Raw genomic sequence first — 26,090 nt, 5'->3', positions numbered from 1 at the left:
CAAACAAACACTAAAATTAGTAAATAGCAGCAGTAAATGATTACATTTAATTCACCATTGTGGTTTTCAGCAAAATGACAATGCATCTGTAAACAAATGCCTTTTTTAAATAATCCTGTTTAGCTTACTGAATTTCTTCGTTCCATTCTCTTATTGCATTTGTCTACACAACAGTTAACTTGTTTTCAGAAATTTATTGCAGCTTTACTACCTTCAAATGCTTGTTTTGTAATTTTGAATATCAGCATAATTGCTAGTTGCAGCCCTAATCAGAGCAATTGGGAAATGCCCTGGGAATAGCAAATACAACCTGAAAAAATTGAAAATGAAAGAGAGAAAAAAAGAAAAATTTACAAAAACAAACAAACAAAAAAAAAAATTGCAGGAAAACCCTGTGCTAACTAGAGGCCAACCGATATGGGTTTTCTTCTGGCTAATGGCAATATTTAGAAATCAGGGCGATATATGATGCCAGATTTTTTTTGATATGTTCGGCTAGTCCTAGGGCTGGGCGATAAATCGATTTCATCGATTAACTCGAATGTGTAGTTTACATCTATCTGTTTTAATAAAAATCGGATTTCTCTTTAATGTCCGCCGACACCCCCCTCTGGGCTTCCATAGTTTCGAACGAACTCAGCCCTCCCCCTGCGCGTTTGCCATAGAGATACACAAACAACATGGCAGCGAGCAGAGAAGAACTCGTTCCCAAGAAAGGCACAGTGTCATCTGAAATTTGGAATTGGTTCGGTTTTGTTGTGTCAGACGCAGCACAAACAACACCCCACTGCAAAGTGTGTTTTAAGGCTGTTGCAAGCAAAGGTAGCAGTACCACCAATTTACTGGTGGTGGAAGCGGTCAAAATACATGTAAATGTATTTTTTTAGGCCATATCGCCCAGCCCTAGCTAGTCCCCGGCTAGTGCTAGTTTGGTGTCAGATGCGCCTGCCCAATAATCAGCCTAATTTACAGCACAATCGTCTGCCAAGTAATAAAAAAAAAAAAGAAATTGTTCGATCGCTAACAAAAAAGATACTGAACATGTCAAAGAAAACAGCAGCAATTTAAGACGAAGTGTGAGCTGTGAAAAAATAAACCCAGAAACAAGCGTCAGTGAAACCAACAACCTCTACAGTGCAACATGTAGATAAAGAAAGATTCTGCTCATGATCCAAAACATACAAGCTCATCAATGTTTGGGTCCATGGCTTGGGCTTCTGGAATTTGTTAAAATTCCCAAAATTCGTATTTCATTTTCCGTTTCAACTTTCAAAATCTCCTTGCCACTGTCATATTTTCAATTAGCGAAATATGGTTGGGTATAATAGAAGTAAGAAAGTTAACACTTAAAAGATATAATTTTAAATAAATAATTTACTTTAACCAGAGCATGGAGTAAGAACTAATGTACAGAAAACCAAACAAAACTTACACAACCATATCTGCTAAAAATAAATATATTGGCATGATCGTGTAGTGTTGTTTTCACACCTCTGCTCTATGCCCAAGTGTGCATTGATGCTAGCATAGCGAGCTGTGCCTGTGAGGTTTTTGTCTTCTCTGTATGGTATGTGCTGTCTTGTCCTGTTGTCCCGGTATTTTTTGGCCAGACCAAAGTCAATGAGGAACAACTGCAAAGAAACAATCAGAACACTGTTGTTAAACCAATTTGCCTGCTATAAAACTTGTAAAAACTTCATATAACTACAAGAGACAATAAAAGTTTAGGGACTAGTGAAACCTTAAAGAACATGTTCTGGACAATTAAACTCAACAAAAAAGAACAAAAGAAATAAGTAATTCGATATGGCAGTTTAATTCAAAACCCAACAATCGAAGGCTGACCAACCTGGTTTTCAAAGGACTGCAAAGACCAAAACTTTATAAGTCATAAGTAAATTCTTATTCCATTAGGTTGAAGCAACATGATAAATTTAATGTGGACTGATGCTAAACGTTTGGAAAGAAAACAAAATGGAGGGAAAAAATAAAAATAAAACCGAACAGGCAGGCCTAAACTGTGCCAGTAGCTACATGCAATAATGGTGGTATACAAGTAAACAGGTCTTTTTTTGGTCCCTTTCCCCAGAATCAGCTTCTTGGGCACCAAAACTAAATTTTCTTCTAATATATTATAGTACATCACTCCAGTCATATTACCCATGATGCAGTAAAGCTCGAGTTACATTTGCAAAGCAGCTCTGTATTTTCCTTTGGTTATGTTGTTGTCAGGATCAACATACACATTTCCTTCTAATGGTCTTATGCTTTTTGTTCAACTTTACAAATATTAGTCATTGCATGTGTGAACATGACGGGGGGTATATGCACTAGAAATATCTAGAACGTTTAAAAAAAATTTCCCTTAGCATGTCTGACAGATTATGATTCACAGTATGACTGATACAGCAACAATTATTCAGCACCACTTTCTTATAAGCAACTAATACAGCTAAGAATTGTCAAAAAATAAATAACCCAAGCTGGGGAGATTGAGAAATGCAGTGGCAGCAGAAATATGCAATCTTTGTTTCATGTGCAATAATATCTTTAAACATTTCTGGGAGTCACATTGAAAGAAGCTATATATTAAAATAAATGGTATGTTTTATAGTGGTCTTCGTGTTAAACCCGACACACTGCACAAGCATTGTTCATTGATAGAAGAAGGGGAAAAAAACGCCAAACTTCACAATAGCATTGTATTAAACTGCACACTTGCACAGTGCATACGTTATATAGAAAAAGGTTTGTGAACACCTTATCATAAGATTCTATGTACTTTTTGAGCATCCTGTTTTACACTTAGTCCCGTTACTATTAAAACCTCCATTCTTCTAAAAAAAAAAAAAAGTGCCACTATACTTAGGAGTGTGCTTGTGGAAATTCGAGCTCATTCATCCACAAGGGCATTTGTAAAGTCAAATAATGATGTAGGGTGAGGAGGCCAGCGTACAAGTTCATCCCACTGATGTCCAGCAGGGTTTAGGTCAGGAGTCTAGAGTAGGCCACTCGGGATCATCCACTCCAACCCATGTAAACCATATCTTCACTTTGTGCACAGAGGCATTGCCATGATGGAACAGGCTTGGCTCCTAGTTTAAGTAAATGGAACCTTGAAACTACCACATCCAAAGACATCCTATAAAAATCACTTCAACTTTGGTAACAGTTTGGGGAAGAACCATATATGCCTGGGAAAGTCATGTGCCCCAATACTTTTGTTCATATATTATTTGAAAAGTTCTTAAAACTGGACACTCTGACAAAGCAACAAGACAAATAAATAAATAGATATATTTTAGATTTATAAATTTATCCTGATTAGTGTTTGCAAATCAGAGGTTACCAGAAAGACAGAGACAGACAGACAGGGCTCCAACAACTTGAGGTAAAAAAAAAAATAGGAAGGTAAAAAAATCTCAGTATTACATTTTATTATTGCCATTTAAAATGTTAATTTGGGATTAAAGTAATGAATCAAGCATACTTTAATACGCACTGAGAAATATATGCAGAAGCATATGTGCATACCCTATTATTTCTATTATATTTTCGTTACAGCAGTCCTATATGAACAAAAATGGAAAATTAATGGTGTGTTAGGATACACAAGTAACAAAATTCATTCATTTTGGCATGTTTGCCTAAAATGTTTGGAATAAATAAAATTCTGTTTTGAATTACCTATATCCTTTGGTTGCATTCTGCCATTTTGAAATGTACTGTGTTGAAAGACTATTTCAGTAAGTTCACTCTCAGCCTGATCAAAATCAAAAACCATTAAGGCCCTAAATGGTCACTATGTGCACCTAGCTTTGAAAATATTGCTGTTTGCCAAAAGCTTCATACATGTAACCAAATTCCCATGAAAATAAAAATAGTGTTGGTGTTCAACAAAGCATAAAAAACAGACATTATTAGAAAGTTAATTAAAAAATTTTTTTTATATTTTTTAAATATACAGGTAACAAATAAAAAACTAAAAAAGACAGGTTTTGGAAAGATCAGGTAGAGTACTATTTACAGAAAATCACTTTAGGTATAAACATAAAATACACAAACTTTCCTTAATAGAATGAAGAACCATACTCAATCTCTTGAATAAATGTAAAATTTACAGCAATCACAATACTATTGTCATTTGTCTCAAGCATATATATATATATATATAAAATAAGCTTAAGTATCATAGCACTGTTCTGCACACACCCACTTGGGTGAAGATGGGTTACTTTATCATACCTAAATGAGTATGTGGAATGTTGGATTAAATAAAAAACAGGCCAGATAATACACATCAAATTACCAAAATACTAAAAATAAAAGAAAATCCTGCATTTTTAGAAAATACAGATTTCCATTTAAAAGAAGAGAATAATATATTTACAACCAAGTTAGAAAAGGTAGTAAATAACCACTCAACAATATACTTGATAAAAAAGTGACAACCTCCCCTAAGGATAACTACTCTCTTGAGCTGTCACACTATCAATTTAGCCATAATTAATTTGTCTTAAACATGTATAAAAGTAAACACGGCGACAGGTGTCCGTAAAAAATTTGGACATTGACAGAGGTATTGTCATTTTAGCTGTCTACCACAGTATTTTGGAGCTGAAATTATTAAATATGAGCTCAATTACTTAAATATGAGCATTTTAACATGCGAGTACACCCCTTTACAAGATCATTTAATTCAAAATGATTCTAAAATCATCATTTCAGTTTATAAATAATTTCATATTTGACAAATGGATCTTGTCCCATGAACCAAAAAAACAAAAAACAACAAACTGAAAATTCAGTCCCCTAAATACAAAAAATAAATAAATAAAAAATGTGATTACACCCAAGATTGTTGACAAGTTAGAAATCCTATGATCAGTAAAACAAAACCGAGTATACATATGACTTCCATTTAGCTTACCTGCAAAAAACTGAATTCCCACTTTTTACCTATTCTCTGTGCATATCTGCATATCTACATCATGGCTCCAAATAGAACAGAATTGCCAGGGAAAAGAAACCATCTGATTGAGAGTTCACAAAGTTGGAATAGGATTCAGTAATAATAATAAGTCTAACCACAGTTGTAGCAGTAATCAGGAGGTATAAAACAAGCCATACTATCTATCACTAATCAGAGCCACAGTAGCAGTCCTCATAAAACACCATGAAGTGTGCAGTCTTGCTCTGAAAAACAGACAGACAAGCACTTCTTATGGACTTATTATGAAAATCAAAAGTTTTTGCGACAGCTCAGACAATGCAAAAGACAAAAGGTAATCTCGGTCATGAAAAGTATATAAACTTTTGTTGCATGTAATTCCTGAAGTGGGGCCTTGTATTCTTAGTATAGTCAATCTAATTTTACATAAGTGCAAAATCTCTACTGCTCAATGTAGCGGTAATTAGTGCATGGTGATACAATTTTGACTCAGTTGACATTTAAATGATATTGCACACGGGTGTACTCACTTCCGATGTGTGTAATTTATATATATATATATATATATATATATATATATATATATATATATATATATATATATATATATATATATATATATATATATAAAAATAAATAAAATGTGTGCATTGGGCAGCATTATTAGGCGTTTGTAGATTCAGACCTGGTTTAATCCTGAGAAAGTTGGGTCCTGAGAAGAACTAACAGGAAAGCTTCTTTTCCTCTTCCCCACTGGAGGTTCTAAACACTAAACAGACAATAGAGGGTGCAGTACATCAAACAGTATTGCTGACAACCCCACATGGCCAACGCAGACAGGCAACACCAAGGCTAAGAAAAAGAACGGGCGGTGGAGCCTATTTCCATTCGTTATAAACTTGGAAGCCTTTTACCTGAACCATTACACTTAAGGAAAACCAGAACAAGAGACAACAAGACTGCACAACAATAAAAACACATGGCCCAAATGTTTTGTTTAAATAAACAATTGAAGCACATACGAGCCATCTAGCAACCAAACCAAAATTTCAAACTACAAATGAGTAAGACTCCACACATCTTTTCTTGTAAAAGTTAAACTACACCAAGTTACAACTGCTGAGTGTCTAGAAGAAACGCAGTGGCTCTAAAAGTCAATAAAACTACCATAGATAACAAAGCACCGAAAGCATTTACTGCGAGGGGTTATTCTATCCTAATTATTTGTTACAAAATTAATACAAATAAGTGACAACAAAATAAAAATCTAATTATTCAACATCAATGAAATGGAAGAAATTCTTTAAACAATAATACCTTCAGTAAGGAAGAGGGTAGAATACTTCTTTACTTACATAACTCAAAATAAGGGGGCTGGGTTTTAGAAGTTTCGTGAAAAATAATATTTGCTTTTGCCTGACCGAAATCAGCTATAAATAGTAAGATATGTTTTCTGAGCCTAAATTAAAGTTCAAAGATTGAGCAAAATAAAACACAAATAACCGAAGATTAAAAGTAAATTAGATTGACACCAAGAAAAGCATAATTTGAGTATGAAATAAAACCGGTAAGGAAGAACATGGTAACGCTTTAATATATTTGTTCTATTCCTCCCAAAACAGTGTATGCAGCTGGCAGTAAAATTTGAGGCTCATGAATTTATTGCTCAGAAATTATATTTCAGCATATTCAAACAAAACTTTAATCAAACTCAACTTTGAATGTTAATAGACAATTCCCACAATTAAACTTAACTACACTCGCCTCCCTTGGTCCAGTCCAATAATGAACAATGTGTGTGCTAAAAGCAACAAGAATTTGAAGAGAACATGAAAAATTCAGGAAAAGGAATTGCAAAGTTGCAGATCAGATTGTCCCAGCGGGTGAGTTCATTAAAAAAAAAAATCTCACAATGGCAAAAAAGCGGGGAAACCGTAACGTTTAAAGATTTTAATTGAAAAACACATACATGAACAAAGCTTAAGGCTGGCATTCACACAGGCACACACTAGTTACATTAATTCCAGAAAACATTGTCCAAAATGGTAATAAAGGAGTCATTAAATTAGAACTCGGTGAAAAGAACCAATAATTTGTTTTTCACTACATATACTATTTATGATTTGATTAATCCACATCATACTTTAAATCGGCCAAATGTTGCCTGTCTGCAAGGGCACAAAACAATTTCAAACAATAAATAGTCAGGCAACGTTATGTAATCTTTTCTGTGTATACCATATACTTATAGCCAAAGATTTTCAAAGATAAACACCACATTGCAAAATTAAAAATAAATAAATAAATAAAAGTTTGTACCCAAGTAAAATTTATTAATCTGCATGGCACTTCATGACTGACCCAGAACACCTTACTTAATATGTATCTCGACACCCAACTCCCATGTTAGTTAACTTACCTTCTCTTAGATCACATTTTTTTTTTGTTTTTTACATATTTAACTACCATTAATTTGCATTACACATACAAAGTGATACTCATTGATAGTGGCTAAAAGACATTTGTGCATGTCAAATCACACAAAAAATATTCATGAACAAAGAGTTTGTTAATATTTCAAATATATATTTTAAGATGAGCGCTTACCTTATTACAGTGACGGCCGATGCCCATTAAAAAGTTGTCGGGTTTGATATCTCTGTGGATGAAGTTTTTTGTATGTACATACTCGATTCTGCTAATCATCTGCAAAAGAACACAAATCTTTGATGAAGATACTCCAGAAACAATTATTTTTAACCACTTTGCTTTCGGTTTGTGACACAAAAAGGGTATATACACATGGAGCATGGCCAAATTATTCTCAATTCTTCCTCCTATATAAAACAATTCAAACTGTAGTTCCAACTGTAACATGAGAAAAAGATTTACGTTAATATTTTCACTCTAATTTGTTTGTCTAATATGCAGGAATTCACAGGACAGACACTCCACATAATTAAAATCATAAATGGGTTTATAAAGCTGTCTAACAGAGTGGCGACATTGTATAGGGCAACGTCATTGTTGGGGACAGTGGTCCCCAACCCCCAGACCGCGAACCTGCACCAGTCCGTAGTTAAATTGGTACCAGGCCGCACAGAAAGAATACATAACTTACATTATTTCTGTTTTATTTATTATTCTGAACAATGTTTCATTTTGGAAAATTACCAGATTCTCTCCACCACAACTGTCTATGACTCACTCTTTATGCATATCATGATGCTTGCCTCGGTCACACGTCTAACCTACAGGGGCTGCTCCAGCCGGTAACACACAATACATTACCGCTAAATTGAAACCCTCACGCTAGCAAAATGAACAAAAAACACAGTGAACTCATGTTAATTATTATATTTAGAAAATACCATTCCTGCCGTATCATTTTATTCTGTTGTATTTATCCGCCACAACTTAAAGGCCGGTCCGTGAAAAATACTGTGACATTAAATCGTTCCGTGACGCAAAATAGGTTGGGGTATAGAAGACAGTAACTTTGCAACAGTGACATTGATTTTCAAAGATTCAAATCAAACTGGGGGTTTAAGATGTGGTGTTCAAGCTGTTTTGAAAAAGCACAAAGACAATGTTGATAACTGTAGATGCAGTGGTAAGCCAAGGAAATTATAAGGAGTCGATGAAAGACGCATTATGCTTACTTCCCTTTGACATCAGATCCATATCCAGCAGTTCATTAGTAATGAACTAGCAGAAACCACATACACCAATTTACTGTCTGAAGAACTCCGACCAGAAGTACGCTTCAAGGAACAATTGCAGCCAAAAAGCCAAACCTCTGATGTGGAAACAAGGCTGACTCCCAGTAACTCAACTATGCATGAAAACACAGAAACTGGATGCAGACAAATGGCAGCAGGTACTCTGTAAATATTTGGCTGTAGCAGGAGGCAAGTTGTTTGCCAAAGTTTGGAGCATAGTTACTTCAATTGGAGCTGGCAATTTGATCCGGAGGGTGTCCTCGATGCTAAGAAAAATCTAACCATCATGCGGTACTATCAGGGAGGGACAAATGGAAAGTTTCCACACTGTGGGACGAATTAAGGTACACCTTATCTTAAGTCCTTGAAGTAATAGTTTGGGCCCCCAGAGTCCTAATTTCAACATCAAATCTGTCTGGGATTAAATGAACAGACAAAAGTATTTGAGGCAGCCTGTAAGATTAGTGGTTGGTTCTCTGATTTGGAAGTTTCTTCATTTAATTTCCTTTTAGTTAATTGTTAAACTTAACAGTTCTATATTTGAAAACAATTTTACAGCATTTTTCAGAAGTGCCGAAATCTTTTGCACGGGACTGTGTTTTGTGTGTGTACCGTTACACCCCTTCAATATAGATTTTTAAGCGGTGTACTATCTAGGGGTGCTGATAGAATACTCAATAAATAAAATACTCTTTTTGAATTGAGTAATCCGATAGGAAGTACTATAGCAATACTAAATGAGAGAAAATAAGACAGGTCTCTTAAGATGAAAAAGTAATTTGTTTTTCTTCTTTAAAAAAATAAAAAAATATATATATATTTTTTTGCTAAAAAACGGCATATAAGAATATCGGTGAAAACTAAAAACTCATTTAACTGCCATAATACATCGAAATACAAATAAGTCCCCCTGCAGGGGCCGTGTAAAGTAGGTTATGGGACACTATTTGTCACTATTTGTCTCCAGAAAAGCTGCTTGAAATTTTCCACACCCTAAATCCGTGTCTTTATCACCAGTGCTCCAAACGTGCTCCACTCCCTACTCAACACGGCCACTTCGGAGTAACTTTTTGAACGCACTGTACATAAATAAAAATCCACTGAAAAACTGTAACCACACTGTACAGTGTTTTCTACATGTTCAAGTTTGAAATTCTCCCAAACTTTGGAAACTTTGGCCTAATTCTTCTTGTCCCGATGAATTTGTTATCGAATAACTTGAGTAAACATTACAGCTCAAGTACTAACGCAGTAAGGCTGAAACGATTCCTTGAGTAACTCGAGTAATCTAAAAACAAAACGCTACCCCATGGACCATTATTACTGACACAGAGTGCTCTAGACAGGTAAACACAAGATACTGCAGAATGAACAATGGAGGAACGGGGAGAAAACAGCGAAGGGTGAGAAGATTCAGACCAAACAAACAAAAAAACACCACAAAGTTACCACATGTTAATCTTTAACAATAGATTAAATACAAAGGGACAGGAGTAACCAAAACCAACTCTCATATTCTAAAAGATCTAAACCTCATGCATACCGTAATTTCCGGACTATAAAGCGCACCCAAATATAGATTTTTATTTTGAACATAAATATGCCGCACTTGTCTATAAGCCGCAGGTGTCTACATTGAAACTAATGAACTTTACACAGGCTTTAACGAAAGACAGCGTCTGTTACACGACCTGTATCTAAACCAGACATAGGCAAACTACGGCCCGTGGGCCACACACGGTTTATTAATCCGGACAACCGAGCGTGACCAAATTGTATTAAAATAAGTACGGGTAAACCTTGCTTAATTTACCTTTCCTCTGTAATGCCTACGTTTCCCCCTAAAGATGTCGCACTTCAGATACATTGACCTCGTTCGCGTGTTTTACCGGTATTCATGGGCGTAAATCCCTGGGGGTGGGTTAACGCCCCCGAAAAAAGTTATTAAAAAAAAACCGCACTCTCCATTATTTGTATTCTGTATTATATGAAAAATATGTATGTATACCTAAAATAATGGTATATAAATAAAAACACAAAAATGCATTTAGAAACAGTTTTGTTCCACCCCCTTCCTCACAGCGGTCTGCCTGCTTTCCCAGTTCATCTTACCTTCTCTACACACACGAGTCAGGTGTGTGTCTGCGCCTCAATTAATGTTCAACTCCACTAAGGCATTTTATTCACTTTAAATAAAGCGATTCTCTTTAATGTAGTTGATGCAGACTCATTAATAAATTAGTTGCGGCAAAAATGCTGATTACCGATGAAATTTTCCATGAATCTGCTATATTAGCGATTAAAATATGACCTATCTAGTTGACGTTAGCTTGTTTACAATAGCTTGTAGCATAGTGCAGTGCAACTAACATTGCAATTAATGTACTAGTGCACTGCAACTAACACGCCAAAGCCGTTTCCCATGCATTGTTTTATTTGGGACGACTGAGCATAATGTTAACTAAACGGTCACAATTAGCATATTGTTTAGCTGTGCAATTACTAAATGAGCACTGTGCTCACCGAACTGACCGCACTGTATTTCTTTGTATAATCAATTTCTATTCTGTTCTTAAGTGTCTTAATTAATTTGTAAATAAAATGTTAAACCTTTTTTTAATTCCATGTTTTTATTGTGATATTTTTTATGATAGTTTTACTTTGTTTATGCAAAGCAGTTTGAATTACCATTGTAATTGACGCAGTCTCCATGCTACAATAATAATGATAGAAACAACGTTTTTTACTGTGGGGACACTGTCTTTATACTGGAAGTACAATTTGACTTATTTGTGTCCCCCTTCAAAAATTGCTCATGAGAAATTTTATATTTATTGTCCCCCGCCCCTACGGTTACATGAAATTTACGCCCATTCCGGTACTCTCTTCTTCTCTTATGAGCCCTTCTGCAAAAATGAGCTTATCAAAGAAAAGTGGATAGTGAGCGCCGAATGTTTAATATGGAGTGGACAACAAAATATTTTTCGCTGAAGTCCAATCAAAGGCTGGTTGCCTAATATGCCAAGAAACTGTCACGGTTTTCAAAGAGTACAATATCAGCAGTCACTTTGCATTTTTTAGCTGGTGTTCTGTCCCTTGTCCCAAGACCCTGAAACCCCGCCACAAGAAGTGCAATTGGAACTGATCGATCTTCAGTCTGACTCCGTCTTAAAGGAGTTCAGCTCTAATGTAATGTGATATATAATAATGTGCATGTGGTATATGTATATATATATATATATATATATATATATATATATATATATATATATATATATATATATATATATTATATATATATATACAAACATACACACTGTATATCCTGGCCCAGCCCCTCTGTCAAATTTTAGAACCCATTGTGGCCCGTGAGGCAAAAAGTTTGCCCGCCCCTGATCTAAACAGTAGCCTACCAAGAAAGTCATTGTTCACTGTCTTCCTCCTTCCTTTCACAACAATTTTTCTCGGGGAATTTTTCTTTTGGCATCGTCATGCGTTTAAAAATCACCATCTTTTCTCCCAATGCTGTGCAGCTCAGAACACGGGTGAAGTGCGTTTTTTCATGCCTGGTTGTTTTCAGCGTGTATATACTCTATATAAATAAATAAATTATATTATATTATATATGTTTTAATAAAAATCGGTTTTCTCTTTAATGTCCGCTGACGCTCCCCTCTGGGCTCCCATAGATTCGAACGAACTCAGCCCCCCCACGTGCGTTTGACAGAGATACACAAACAACGTGGCAGCGAGCAAGCAAAGGTAGCAGTAGCATCAATTTACTGCAGCACCTCCAACAGAGGCATGCTGTCGAGTGGGAGAGATGTAGGGCCCTACGACATGAACAAGACAGCGGCAGCACAAGACTGCGGTTAAGCAGCCGCATGTTGAAATTACACGGTTAAGCAGCCGCACTTTGTTTAGTGTTGCGTGTCTAATCGTACACTTACGGTGTGGGTGGTGAGAGTGGTCAAAATACCTGTAAAGACGCTTCAGAACGGCGTTTCCATTAAGAAACAGAAAAATCAGAGCATTTGAATCACCATATTCAAACACTCATAAAACTTTATGATTATTTTTGAGGTTTGCTCAATCTTCCAAATAATTCTTATTTAGAATCTCCCTGTCTATTATATTTTTATTTAAAATTTTAACTCATTTTACTGTGGAGTTTTTAAGAAAAGTAAAGGCAAAATCACTCCAAGCATCACTGCATTTTTAAACATGTTCCACATTCAAACACTCATAAAGCATTTTTCTTAGGTTTGCTCATTTTATGTTATGTTACGTTATATTTTCACAATTTACAATGGCTTGTTGTTTCTGATTGCACTTTAACCCATTTAATAAAGTTAAAACTTTTTTTTTTGAACATTTGCTTTGTCATATGCAGGTTGATTTTAAGCAGGGGGATTTTTTGTGAAAGATTTTTTTAAGGCCATATCGCCCAGCCCTAATTAATATTAATATTAATATTAATATATATATATATATATATATATATATATATATATATATATATATACATACATATATATACATACACATATATATATATATATATATATATATATATATAAAAACATACAATACATACAAACCTTTATCATCAATTTTTATTTACGTTTCTTTCTTAGACTACTTCAGATACAGACCACTGCAGACCAGGAACCAGGAACACCCCACAAGAGCTGCCGTTTTGATGCTCTGACCCAGTAGCTAATCAATTTGTCGCTTATCAAGCACACCCAATTCTTATGCTTGGTCTTTTTCCTGCTTCGAGCACTTTGAGGGCAAAATGTTCACTTGCTGTCCAATATATCCCACTCCCGCCCATGATGTGAACAGTTCACAAAGTTCTCGGTTCGGAATGTTCCTCAGGTTTTTAAGTCACATTCAATTTCGAAAAGTTGTTAGGGGGTAGAAAAGCAACACATTAAATTGCTTGTCGTTTCTTATTTATGCAGGTTATTATTAACATTCGTGAACATTACATTTTAAAACAATTTTAAATAAAATGACAGCTTGGTTAAAAAAATATGTAAAATAATGTTGAATAAAAAATGAAATAGAATAAATGTAATTATGTGATACACATTCTTTCATATTGATTGAATTGCATAAAATTTAGTTGATTATAATTAAATAAAGTGAAAAATTATCAAATAGTTCACATTTTAGACCTCATTTGGGTAATATAGCCATGCATATAACTGTGTTACATTTCATTTTCGAAAAAGATTTTTCCTACTTGTTTCAGCATACTTTATTAAATGTCTTTATTCCCTCCATTCATTCACTCCCTCGATATGCGGAATTTTCAGAATTCTCTCCATTTAAGAGAAATTCTTGAGATAAAAAGGCAAAAGAATCCATATTGCGATACTGTCGCAAAAAACGGATGTGGCTGCGAATTTTCGCATTCGCAAAAAAATTAACATTTTTACAAACGCACTACAAATTATATTTCGGCACACTAAAAAACTTAATTCCGGTATGGAGTGAGAAACTACAGTGGCAATTCACTAAATTTAGTTTCTTTTTTTCATACCCCTGGCAGCGCTGGGCGTTTAATAAAAAAAATTTATAAAAATGTGAAAACATTGCGGTCTGCTACTTACTAGAGGTCAACCGATATGGGTTTTTCTCTGGCACATGCTGATATTTAGGGTAGCTGGTGGCCAATATATGATGCTGATTCTTTTGGCATATATGTTGGGCCGATTTTTTTTTTTCTTCCTTCAAGTCATAATATTACATTCTTAATTAAGGAGTCGTGATAAAGAAAATTGCATACAATTTATTGACCAACACAAACCTCTCCAATCAGTGCACCTACCTGTAGCCTAAACCACAGCAGGCTGAAGGCTCGCAATACAGTTCCAAAAATTTACTCAAATTCTCTCTCAAAAATAGCATTATATTTAACCAATGAAATATATAAAGCTAGATAAAGAACGAACGATAAAAACTTAAAGCCCGGTACACGTTCATGTCATGGTTGGCCGATTGGCTAATTCGTTTAGCTAAGCCGACATACCCCGCCTTCGACTGCTGCCCAACCCTCAAAGCACCGTCCCTTACGGTCCCTCCTGCAGGTGGTGAGCCCACGGGAAGGCGGCCCCACGTCACTCCGACGTCACGGACGTCACGGACCTTGATATTCTTGTAAGGGACCCCTGGAGCATAGAGGGTTAAGGGCCTTGCTCAAGGGCCCAAGAGAGGCGATACCGGGGCTCGAACCCCAGACCTTCCGATCGGCAACCCAGCGCCTTAACCGCTGGAGCCACCACTCCCCCCTATTCTTGTTCTTGTCTTTGCATATTAGCAGACACGATTGAAAAAAGCTACACAAATCCGTTAATGATCGAGGCAGGCGGAATCGCTGCTTGCTTACTATATTTACACTTCTAGCTCTTCCGGCTTCCCTGTTTCGATGCTGAATACAGACTACTGCCTCCTGGAGGCAAGGAAGAGTTATGTTCTCTTGCGCAAGCGCAGAACGTACACGGTTTGTGTGCCAGATGTGCCTGCCTAATAATCGGCCTAATTTGCAGCACAATCATCTGATGCCGTTTTATTAAAAAAGACAAAAATTGTCCCGCTTGATCAGCTGGCTGATCAATCGATTGACCTCAAAAAGGTTAGTGAGGGAACTAAGATTTACACATGTGCACCGAACAGACATAGCTTATCATTTAAAATGTATACAAAGATTTGTTCAGCATAGCCTAAGGTAGGCCTGAGCATCCACCAAAATATAAATGCAACCACCCATTGCACACAATACAAACCAGTGATTTTATTTTAATTTATTTTTTTTACAACCACTAAAAATTCGAAGGGGAATGTTTCAATGGTCTTGGCACCAGATAATTTGATGTTATGGTAATTTACATACCATATTCTAAGCACTCCCCTTTATGTGAAATTGCTCCGAAGTTGCTAATTGTTTTGTTTTGTTTTTTAAACAGACATCAACTAACAATCTAGCAACTGCTTGGGATTGCAGAGCAATCACTGAAAATCCTAACTATTATATAAAGTATTTCAGCAGCTATTTACCAACCATGTGGGATACCATAGCAGTCAGCTAGATACACCCTAGTACATGCCTAGAAAAACAAAAGAAGCACCTACAAACATCCTTAGTAACCATCTCCAAATGCAAATAAAATTCACAACGTTTTTAGAGCTTCCTTTTGCAGGCGGAACATTTTAAAAAATCATTGAAGCAATGTTTATTTAAAAAAATTAAAAACAACAAATAAAATAAAAAAATAAAAACAACGAGGTAAAGTTCACCTGCAAAGTACACAGTTTAGTGCCACCTGACCACCAATGTGAGCCGATATTTTATGTAATCTGCCAAACACTAGGCTTGAGACAACATTGACTAGGAATCATTTTTAAACTTCAGGGAAAACACTGAATTCCCCACAAATATCTAATCTACTGGATCGGAGCTCTTTTTAAGAAAAAAACCCTCACATTATACCTTACCTGATCTGCAAGCATAAGAACAGTTTTCATTGTAAATCTGCGGGAACAGAAGTTAAAGAGGTCCTCTAGACTAGGCCCCAGAAGATCCATCACCAGGACATTATAGTCTTTTTCTTGGCCATACCACCTACAACACAAAAACATAAAGATCACCACACATTCACTTTGTCAAAATGCTTCAGTTATATAAAACGGACTTTTATTTGAACAAAGGCTTCCCTCCAATCAAATTACAATTTTCTCTTAATAATATTTGGACAATGGAGAGTCAAAGAAACAAACAAAAACAAAACTGGTACAAGAGTGAAAGATATGCTTCCTTATAATATGTAGTTAATGTACAGTGCTGTAAAAAAAATAAATAAATAAATATATAAAAAATAGCCCCCTTCCTGTATTATTTTTTTTTTTTTGCATGTTTGCCACACTTTAATGTTTCAGATCATTAAACTAATTTAAGTATTAGTAAAAGATAACAAGTGAACACAACAATCAATTTTTAAATGAAAAACTACATGGCCCTGTGTGAAAAAGTGTTTGCCCGCTAAACCTAATAACTGGTTGGGACACCCTTAGCAGCAACAACTACACTCAAGCGTTTGCGATAACTTGCAATGAGACTGTTACAGCACTGTGGAGGATTTTTAGTCCACTCGTCTATGCACAATTGTTTTAATTTAGCCATATTGGAGGATTATTGAGCATAAACCACCTTTTTAAGGTCATGCCACAGCATCTCAATAGGATTAAGGTCTGGGCGTTGACTGGGCCACGTCAAAGTCTTCATTTTGTATATGTATACAAAAAGAACATTTCGTTAAAGAATTATAGGGAATTATTTATATTGTGTGTATAACTTTAGAAATTAAGGTCAATTATTGCTTAACATGTAATAATTACTTAATTGCTCAACATAAAACAAGATGCACTGAAAATACAAACATACAAAAGAATTAATGGAAAATAGGTGATTCCCTTCAACAATGTAATTAGCCCTTGATTAGCCAATGTAATGAGTAACTCATACTTGACAATGACTTATGTTTTGCTATATATTCAGGTTGCTCAGCTTCAGATAAGAGAGATTTTATATATATATATTTTTTTTATCATTGTTAAACTTGAAACATACAACAATGCCAGATAAATAAATAAATGAATAAATAAATAAATAAAAAGCCCTCAAGGTAGGACAGTGTTACTGTGGCTACTTACTCCATACCGAAAATAGAATTTGGTTTACGTATGCATGAAAACGCTAAAGAATCCACAGCCCCAACATTATCCATTAACCAGGAAGTGGCTAAGAGCCAACACTAGCGCTATGGATTCCTCTGTGCTGTGTAATTAGACATTAGCGGCAGCAGATCCTTCATCTCCTAAAATTTGCAAGGCGGGGTATCTGTAGATCAAACACTGCCTCCTTCCAATAATGAATCCAGGTGAGTACTCTTCCCCAAGTAAGCACCAAACATGCATCTGACAATTCACATAAAAGAGCTCCTACACACAAGACCTGCATACACTCCAAACTCCTGCTAATTTGGAAATGCTCTGAATCGGTCAACAACCTACAATTTGACCCTTGTGGGGGTCATAACCTCAGATTTGCTTAACAAATTTGCCTGCTTCCAAAATATGAACTTTGTGAACTGACTTCATTGCTTGCCTAATATAGAACACCCCTTGACAGGTGTCGGTATCATATTTACTTTAGTTATGACCGGTTTAGTGTGGTGTGTAACAAATATGTATTGAGTGGTGTCTGTGTGTGTGTGTATGTATATTATTAATATACTTATGTTATCTATCTATCTATCTAAAATATAGATTGTGTGTATATATATATAAATATAAATATATACACACATATATACACACACACACACACATATACACATACATACATACAGTGGTACCTCGACATACGAGTGCCCTAACATACGATTTTTTGCTTTGATACGCGAGCAAAAACTTGAGGTACGAGCTCGAGACGCCGCTGCTAGATGGCAAATCGAAGCCAGAAAGCGAAGATTGTGACGAAAATTAAGATAAGCACAGAAGAAAAAGTTTGCATTTTAAAGTTTAGGGATACGTAGTGTACAGGAGTGATAGTAAAAAACGAGTTTTCCCTCCGCTTATCGCCTCTACCAGATACCACTGTATATCTATCTACCTACGCGCACACACACCATAATTTCCGAACTATTAAGCGCACCCAAATATAAGCCGCATCCACTGAATTTTACAAAGATTTTTATTTTGAACATAAATAGGCCGCACCTGTCTATAAGCAGCAGGTGTCTACACTGAAACTAATGAACTTTACACAGGCTTTAAAAAAAGAGAGTTACACGGTCTAACCGTTGAAATATGATGTGGCTTGATGTATTACTGCATGTGTGCAAGACCGAAGAATGTCATTATTTTCTGATGCTCAGTTCTAAGTTTCTTTGACTAACCCATAACGCTGTTGCCAAGAAAAATAAAAAAAGCACGAGTTCTGGAAACCTGTCTGTGCTTATATGATTTCTGCTGCAACTGGAGTTAGTGAGCTATCCCATGACCCTGATTCAACGCGTTACAACGGCTTGTATCTAAACAGTAGTCTACCAAGAAAGTCATTGTTCACTGTCTTCCTCCTTCCTTTCACAACAATGTTATTTTTTGGCATCGTCGTGCGTTTAAAAATCACCATCGGTGAATCTTTTCTCCCGATGCTGTGCAGCTCAGAACACAGGTAAAGTGAATTTTTTCATGCCCGGTTGTTTTCAGCATGACGAATGATTCGCATTTTCTGTAGTCAGTCCGAGTGAGCGGCAGGTCAAACGTCAGAGGAACCTCATCCATATTAATGTGGTGCGGCCCGATTCAGTGGGAGCGCGATTTAATATAAAGAGTTTCATTGGTCTAATGTTATGGGGTTCAGTGTTTTGGCTTAAAGTTTGTGAAACCAGGAAAAACCCAGAGAAAATCTATAAATAAGCTATTTCGTTGTTTAAGCCACAGGGTTCAAACCATGGAGAAAAAGTAGCAGCTTATAGTCCGAAAAATATGGTGTGTTTGTGTATATATATTAATTTTTTATATACATTTGTGTGGTAATGTGTGTGTGTGTGTATATGTATATGCACATACACACAGATGCTCACCGCTTTACAAACTAAGAACAAACCTGTCCTCAGTGGGGAAAAAAAAAAAAACGAAGGAGAGCCACCTCTAGCTAGTCAGTGACTTTAACGAGTCTACATGATGCGCACTGGACTATGGCGAATGAATTAATATTTTTATTAATTTGTAGTATTTTAATTAATAAAATTTTAAATTTTTATTATAATATTGTTTATTTAATAGTATTTATAGCTCTTACATCATTAGGAGAGATACATAGTAAATATTGAACACAGTAACAACTTACATATTCATTCAGAATGTAACTCATTCGTAAAGTGGGGAGCGTCCGTATATTTAACACATGCATATCCTGCTATCCATCTATCTTGCTATCTATCCATCCATCCATCCATCCATCCACCCACACACACACACACACACACATCAAATCAATATTTGGTGTGACAACCTTTTGCCTGCAAAACAGCATCAATTCTTCTAAATATACTTGCAGTTTTTGAAGAATTTTAGCATGAAAGTTGTTCAAAACAATTTGGAGATCGAACCACAGATTTGGCTGCCTCAAATCCTCCTGTCGCTTCATATAATTCCAGACAGACTGATTTTGAAATTAAGGCTTGGTGGGGCCAAAACTATTGCTTCCAGTACTCCTTGTTCATCTCTACACTGAAGATAGTTGTTCATGACATTGGCTCCATGTTTTGGACTGTTATCCTGCTGCAGAATAAATGTGGGGCCCAGACACACCCCGGTGGTATTGCTTGATGTATAAATATCTCTAAATATAAAAAAATATAAATATCGGTATATTCTATACCGGAATTGTCGATGCCCGGGTTACCAATGACCACCACAGGTATTGTTTGCCAACAGGTTACGGGTGGAAATTGGGCTACTGTTGGCCAGAGGAGAAGAAGGAAAGGGGGGGAAAATCCTTACTGAGACAGCAGGGAAAGGAGAAGTGCACGAGAGTAGAGATCAGGGTGGGCAGTTTAAATGTTAGTACTATGACTGGTGAAGAGAGAGAGGTAGCTGATATGATTGAGAGGAGAAAGGTAGACATGTGTTCAGGAGACCAAATGGAAAGAAAGTAAGGCCAGGAACATTGGAGGGGGGTTTAAACTGTTCTATCATGGTGTGGATGGAAAGAGAAATGGTGTGGGGGTGATTCTGAAGGAAGAGTACAGTAAGAGTGTAATAGAGCCATCAACAGTGTTTCACAAGTGGGTTGTGAAAGGATGAAGTGGTGGAGTGTACCTAAGAAAGCAAGACTGGTGATTGGGGCAGACTTTAATGGGCATGAAGGTGAAGGGAACATAGGTGATGAGGTGATGGGTAGGTTTGGCCTTATGGAGAGGAATGTGGAAAGGCAGATGGTGGAAAATGTTGCTAAAAGGATGGAAAGAGCAGTGGTGAATACATATTTTAAGAAGGAGGAGCATTGGGTGACCGAGTGGAGGAAGGTGCACACAAATGGACTATTCTATGCAAAAGATGCAACATGTACAATAATGTATTAACTTATTTTAGTTCATTATTAAACTTTATTCTCATACAATGAACAGACTGCACACTCTCCAACACTTATCGGGTTCGATGCAAAGAAGTGCGGCACAAGACAGGATTTGATAGGTGAATGCGGGTGCAGGCGGTGAAATACTTGTGTGCACGGGTTGCAGGATGAAGAAATAATTGGCGGGACTCCGAAAAGGTGGTCTTAAATACACAGTTTTTTATTACTAAAAAGAAGTTCTCTACTGCACAAAAGCAACAATGCAACTTAAATATGATTTACAGGCACAAGGTCAGACATTTTTGCTCCAACAAACCTGAAGGAGATTGGAGACTAAGGTGTTGGCAGGGGACAGTGTAGCTAGACAGCATTGGATGGTGGTCTATACAATGGCTTTGGAGGTGAAGAAGAAGTGAAGGAGAGTGAGGACTGAAAGAAGAATAAGATGGTGGAAACTGAATGCGGAAGACTGAAGTGTAAGGTTCAGGGAAAAGGTCAGACAGAGGCTCGGTGGTGGTGAAGAGGTGCTGGATGATTGGAAAACTACTGCAGAAGTGATTAGGAAGACAGCTAGGAAAGGTACTTGGTGTAACATCTGGAAATAGCAAGGAAGACAAAGAGACGTGGTGGTGGAATGAGGAAGTGCAGGAGAGCATAAGGAGAAAGAGGTTGGCAAAACAGAATTGGGATCAACAGAGTTATGTGAAAAATAGGCAGGAGTACAAGGTGATGCAGCAGCAGGTGAAGAGGGATATGGCTAAAGCAAAGGAAAAGGGAGGATTAAAGCAGTGCCAGATAATTTCGCTCACACAAAATATTGGACACGTTGAACAGTTTTCACTTGGACAATGTGAACAATGAACAATGTTCACTTAGGATGTTCTAACTTTTGTTTCAAGTTAGACATTAATGGCTGTATAAAGAGATAGTTTTAGAGGACAGTAAATCTATATGGCTGTACCAGCTGCACATTGAATAAAATATATCCAAGTTTAATTTCTATAGTATTGTCCCGTGAGTAGAAATACTAAATTGGTTGCTGGAATGTGAGGAGTGTACTCACTTTTGTGAAAGACTAATTTTATATTATATTAGGGCTGCTATCGAATATTTTAGTAATCGAGTATTCTAACGATAATTCCATCGAATTTTAAAAATAATTTTTCTTAAAAAAAAAAAAAAAAAGAGCAATACTAAAAGAGAAAAAAAGGTCTCAAAATGAACAACTAATTTGTATTTCCTTTTAGAAAAATAAATTTTTATTGCTGAAATTGCATACAAAAATCAGTGAAAACTAAACCCATTTAGTGCATTTAATGGCCATATTACATTAGAATACAAATACTACTTCCTCCTTCGGCTGCTCCCATTAGGATTCGCCACAGCAGATCATCCGTCTTCATACTACAGTAATCCCCCGCTTATAAAATATAACAGACGCCGCCACAAAAATGCTACTTTATGTATATAGTACTGTATTTAGATTTTACTTTATTATTATTTCTTTTTATTAATAAATGTCATTATTTCAACATAAAACTCCATAAGTACAATTAGCTATACGTTTTTTGGTCTATCGTGCTATCCATGAAAGGGCGGGAAAATTAGCAAAACAAATTAATGTGGCAAACGCAATTCCACAATAAACCGGGGGCACGAAATTCGAACCACGGTAAAGTGGGGGATTACTGTACATTGCCCTCTACATCTGCTTCTTTCAAACCAACTACCTGCATGTCTTCCTTCACTACATCCATAAACCTTCTCCTTGGTCTTCCTCTTTTCCTCCTTCCTGGTGGCTCCATTCTCAGCTTTCTACCGATATACCCCATGTTTAGTGGGTGATGCGTCAGTAATAATGGTCTGTGTAATACACAGTGCTCCATGTCTAGTTAAACAGACTTAAAGCATCAAGAGAAATTAATTTGCCAGAATTTTTGTAATCGGATTACTCGAGGTATATCTACACACACACACACACACACACGTACATACATGTATGTATGTGCTTGTGCATGTTTGTATGTATAAATATACATGCGCACACAGATTTCAATCAATAAAATCAAGACTAATCGATAATGAAATTAGTCACCGAATGCCGTTATCGATTAGGTGGACAGGTTTGAGTGAGGGCAAGATAACACAGCCGCTTTCGAAAACGGCACACAGTACAGGGTCAATCAGTAGCAGCATGGGAGCATTTTATATTAAACGCAACAAAGAAAACTGTACCTGGAAGTTATGCAAAGTGGAGCTTGTGTGGCATGGAAGTACCACAGCAATGCATGAGCATATGAAAAAGCACACTGATGTCACAACTAAACATTAGCACAGTAAAATAAAATCGGTATAATCCTCATCATGTGAAAATGGTATAGTTAAATGTAGTGCCATTGTGTAAACTGTTTGCAAACTTCAGGACAGTCGCACTAAATCTGTTCTGGTGTATCAGCAGCAGGTTGTGTAATCACCTCGCATGCGACACAGTAATGGATTAAATTAAAATGGTGCGAACAAAATCTAAAAGCAGCAAAGAGCAGCAGTAAACTATTACATTGTTAGTCACTGTTGTAGCTTTCAGTGAATGATTATGCATTTGTACACCAATGTATATTGTTTTTTTTTTTTTTATCTGGCCTGTTATCTTGCTCCGTTTTTCAGTTCTTCTTATTATTATTGTTCTTTTTTAATATCATTTGTCTGCTACAATAAACATAGCAGTAATTAAGGCAGTAATTAAAGCAAAAGGAGCCCCTACCAAGAACTGAGTACATACACAGCAAATAAACATACTTTCCAGAAGGCCAACAAATCACTAAATCTTTTTTGATTGGTCTTGTGAAGTATTAATTTTTTTTAGATTTGGTGGGTTTTTATTAGATGTGAATCTATACTTTCACTTTTTGTATTGAATTACTAAAATCAACTTTTTAATCATATTTTAATTTATTGAGATGCACCTGTGTGTGTGTGTGTGTGTGTGCGCGCGCGCGCGTGTGACAGCAGACATCTCAACTGTCTGTCTGCTGTCGGGCAATGTTAAGTAGTTTGTGAGCATTGGTCAAGAAATTTCCCCACTGTGGGACGAATAAAGGTATATCTTATCTTTAGTTTTTTTGGGTGTGTTCCTTACAATTGGCTCTAGTTGGACAGCTTTAGCGGTTTTGGCCGATTCTGCATATCAAATCGGTGGTGGAGCTCATTAGCAGGAAAGAGAACTCAGCATTTCAGCAATGTGAATAAGCGCATGGAGGGGAAAAAAACAAAAACCAAAAGAACTGATGAAAGCAAACAGTGGAATAAAGAGGGAGCACAAACCATTGTCATTTTTTCATTACTGAGGTAAATGTATGACCTAAAGTTTTATGAAATGACTGAAAACATGTTAAATAAGAAATATCAAATGTTCAATTTTACTTAAGCATGGGTATGTTAAAACTGGTTGCTGTCAAAATCTGAGGGCCAGGGTATTCATTTGAACAGCCAAAACATGCTAGAGTTCTCATTTGTAGATTTACACCCAGATCTAAATGCATTATGTAGTAGGGGCGTTCCCACATCATTCTGCACATGCTTCTGAAGCATTTTGTATACTTTCCAATTCACGTTTGGACAAGATTCTTGATTAACTTGCTTTTAGAGTTTGCATTCATTTTCTCAGCAATGTCTTGAGCTGATGAATGGCCCATAAACTCTGAGCCGATGTATTTAGTGTTATCTAATAATGGCCATCCCATAGCCTGACCTGCATGTCAAACTGTTTAAGCCAGACCTGGGCAAACTACGGCCCACGGGCCACATCCGGCCCTTTGTACGTCCCTGTCCAGCCCGCGTGAGGCCAATCATAAATTATAGGGATGCACCGAAAATTCAGCCACCGAAGATTTTCAGCCGAAATACCTAAATCACCGAAACGCGGCAGAAACACAATTGTAATGCGCAATTAAAAAGCACAGCCAGCACACGGTTATCTGGATAAGAGCCAACATGTCTGCGGTGTGGACTTATTTCAATATCTCAGAGAAAGACCCACGGATAGCGATGTGCAAATCATGCAATGCTGAAATTTCAAGAGGGGGTGTATCTGCAAAGAGTTTCTCCATGTCGGGTTTAACTTATCACCTGAAATCCAACCATCCCAATTGCCAAATATGAGAAGAATGCAGCGCAGAAAAGTAAAGTCAATCCGAGCATGCGCACTTCGTCTGTAGAGGACGTTTTTAAAAAGGCAGGAAAGTTTTCCAGTGATGGTGCCAAGGCAAAAGGCATAACACAAAAAATTATGGAATTCATTGCCGTAGATCAGTAGTCACCAGTGGATCGACGGGTCGATCGTTGAAACATTCCTCGTGGATCCCGAAAATAATAATTATAATATAATATTTATTACACTGCTCTTCTTAATGCTGTAGATTAGAACGTTCCATTCACTTGAATGGGCTTCCAAAAGTTGTTTTGTTTAACAGACCGTTGCTAATAATAATTGACCGCTGTCCGTCAATACTATGAATAGTAAATAAATAATTTATAATAATAAATAAAAACGTTTGTAATTGATTTATTTTTTGAATTGCAGGGCATTGATTTTAGTGGGGTTAGTACAAACTCATAGCCATAAATGCAATGGTTCTAATAATTGACAATCTTTCCTTTCAGTGTTTCGGTTTTGACCAAGAATTTTCATTTTGGTGCATGCCTAAAATATATCCGTTGGTGTGGCCCTCTGACACAATTCAGGTTTCTCATGTGGCCCCTTGTAAAAAGTAATTGCCCATCCCTGGTTTAAGCTGTAAATAGCAAATCTAATGTAAATAGCGCGAATTAGCCACCATAGTATCTTTACAGAGAAGGCTTTGGTTCCAGTTATGGCACTCAAACGCTGCCCGATTGGTTAAAAAAAAAAAAAGTTGCGAGAAGTCATTTACATTTTTTTTTTTTTTTAAACCAATCGGGCAGCGTTTGAATGCAATAACCGGAACCAAAGCCTTCTCTGTAAAGATACTGTGGGTGCTAAAGGTGGCTAATTCGCCACCTTTATTTGACATGGTTACTGGTGGATGCACCAGAAATGTTGGATGCTTACAAGTAAAGTAAGAATTGCAAAAATTTGTCGGAATTAGACAACTTCTATAGACACAGGCCAAAGAAAATTACAGTTTTCAAAGATTGGAATTATTTCAAACTAAACCATGAGCACACCATACAGTGCATTTATTTAATAAGGCTGAAATATACTTTAATCTTTTTATTCATTCATTATGTA

The 26,090-nt window shown here is 36.4% G+C and overlaps 2 protein-coding genes across 7 annotated transcripts in view; one reads left to right on the top strand and one right to left on the bottom strand.

Moving 5' to 3' along the window:
* Positions 1 to 26,090, bottom strand: part of csnk1a1 (casein kinase 1, alpha 1) — a gene marked incomplete at its 3' end in the record, with an annotated part of 65,114 nt that overhangs the window by 12,429 nt on the left and 26,595 nt on the right. For 4 of the 6 annotated variants that reach the window (XR_014536612.1, XM_083560412.1, XM_083560414.1 and 1 more), the window contains 4 exons: positions 16,177 to 16,303; positions 7,559 to 7,657; positions 5,637 to 5,720; positions 1,492 to 1,631 (listed from right to left, as the gene is read on the bottom strand). Coding sequence is in view for 5 of the 6 variants with exons in the window: in XM_083560412.1 (XP_083416538.1) it covers positions 1,492 to 1,631; positions 5,637 to 5,720; positions 7,559 to 7,657; positions 16,177 to 16,303 (450 nt within the window). The remainder of the gene's footprint in view (positions 1 to 1,491; positions 1,632 to 5,636; positions 5,721 to 7,558; positions 7,658 to 16,176; positions 16,304 to 26,090) is intronic. The other 2 variants (XM_083560415.1, XM_083560416.1) reach the window with 1 other exon arrangement.
* LOC310736655 (uncharacterized protein) overlaps positions 19,742 to 26,090 on the top strand; it is a 117,200-nt gene continuing 110,851 nt past the window's right edge. Inside the window, exon 1 of the mRNA XM_083560380.1 lies at positions 19,742 to 20,467. The gene's annotated coding sequence lies outside the window, so the exon portion shown is untranslated. The remainder of the gene's footprint in view (positions 20,468 to 26,090) is intronic.

The sequence above is a fragment of the Silurus aristotelis genome (genome assembly GCF_946808225.1).
Source record: "Silurus aristotelis genome assembly, chromosome: 14".
NCBI lineage: Eukaryota > Metazoa > Chordata > Actinopteri > Siluriformes > Siluridae > Silurus > Silurus aristotelis.
The sequence above is the reverse complement of the archived record's forward strand: the minus strand, read 5'-3'. Positions and strand labels throughout refer to the sequence as shown.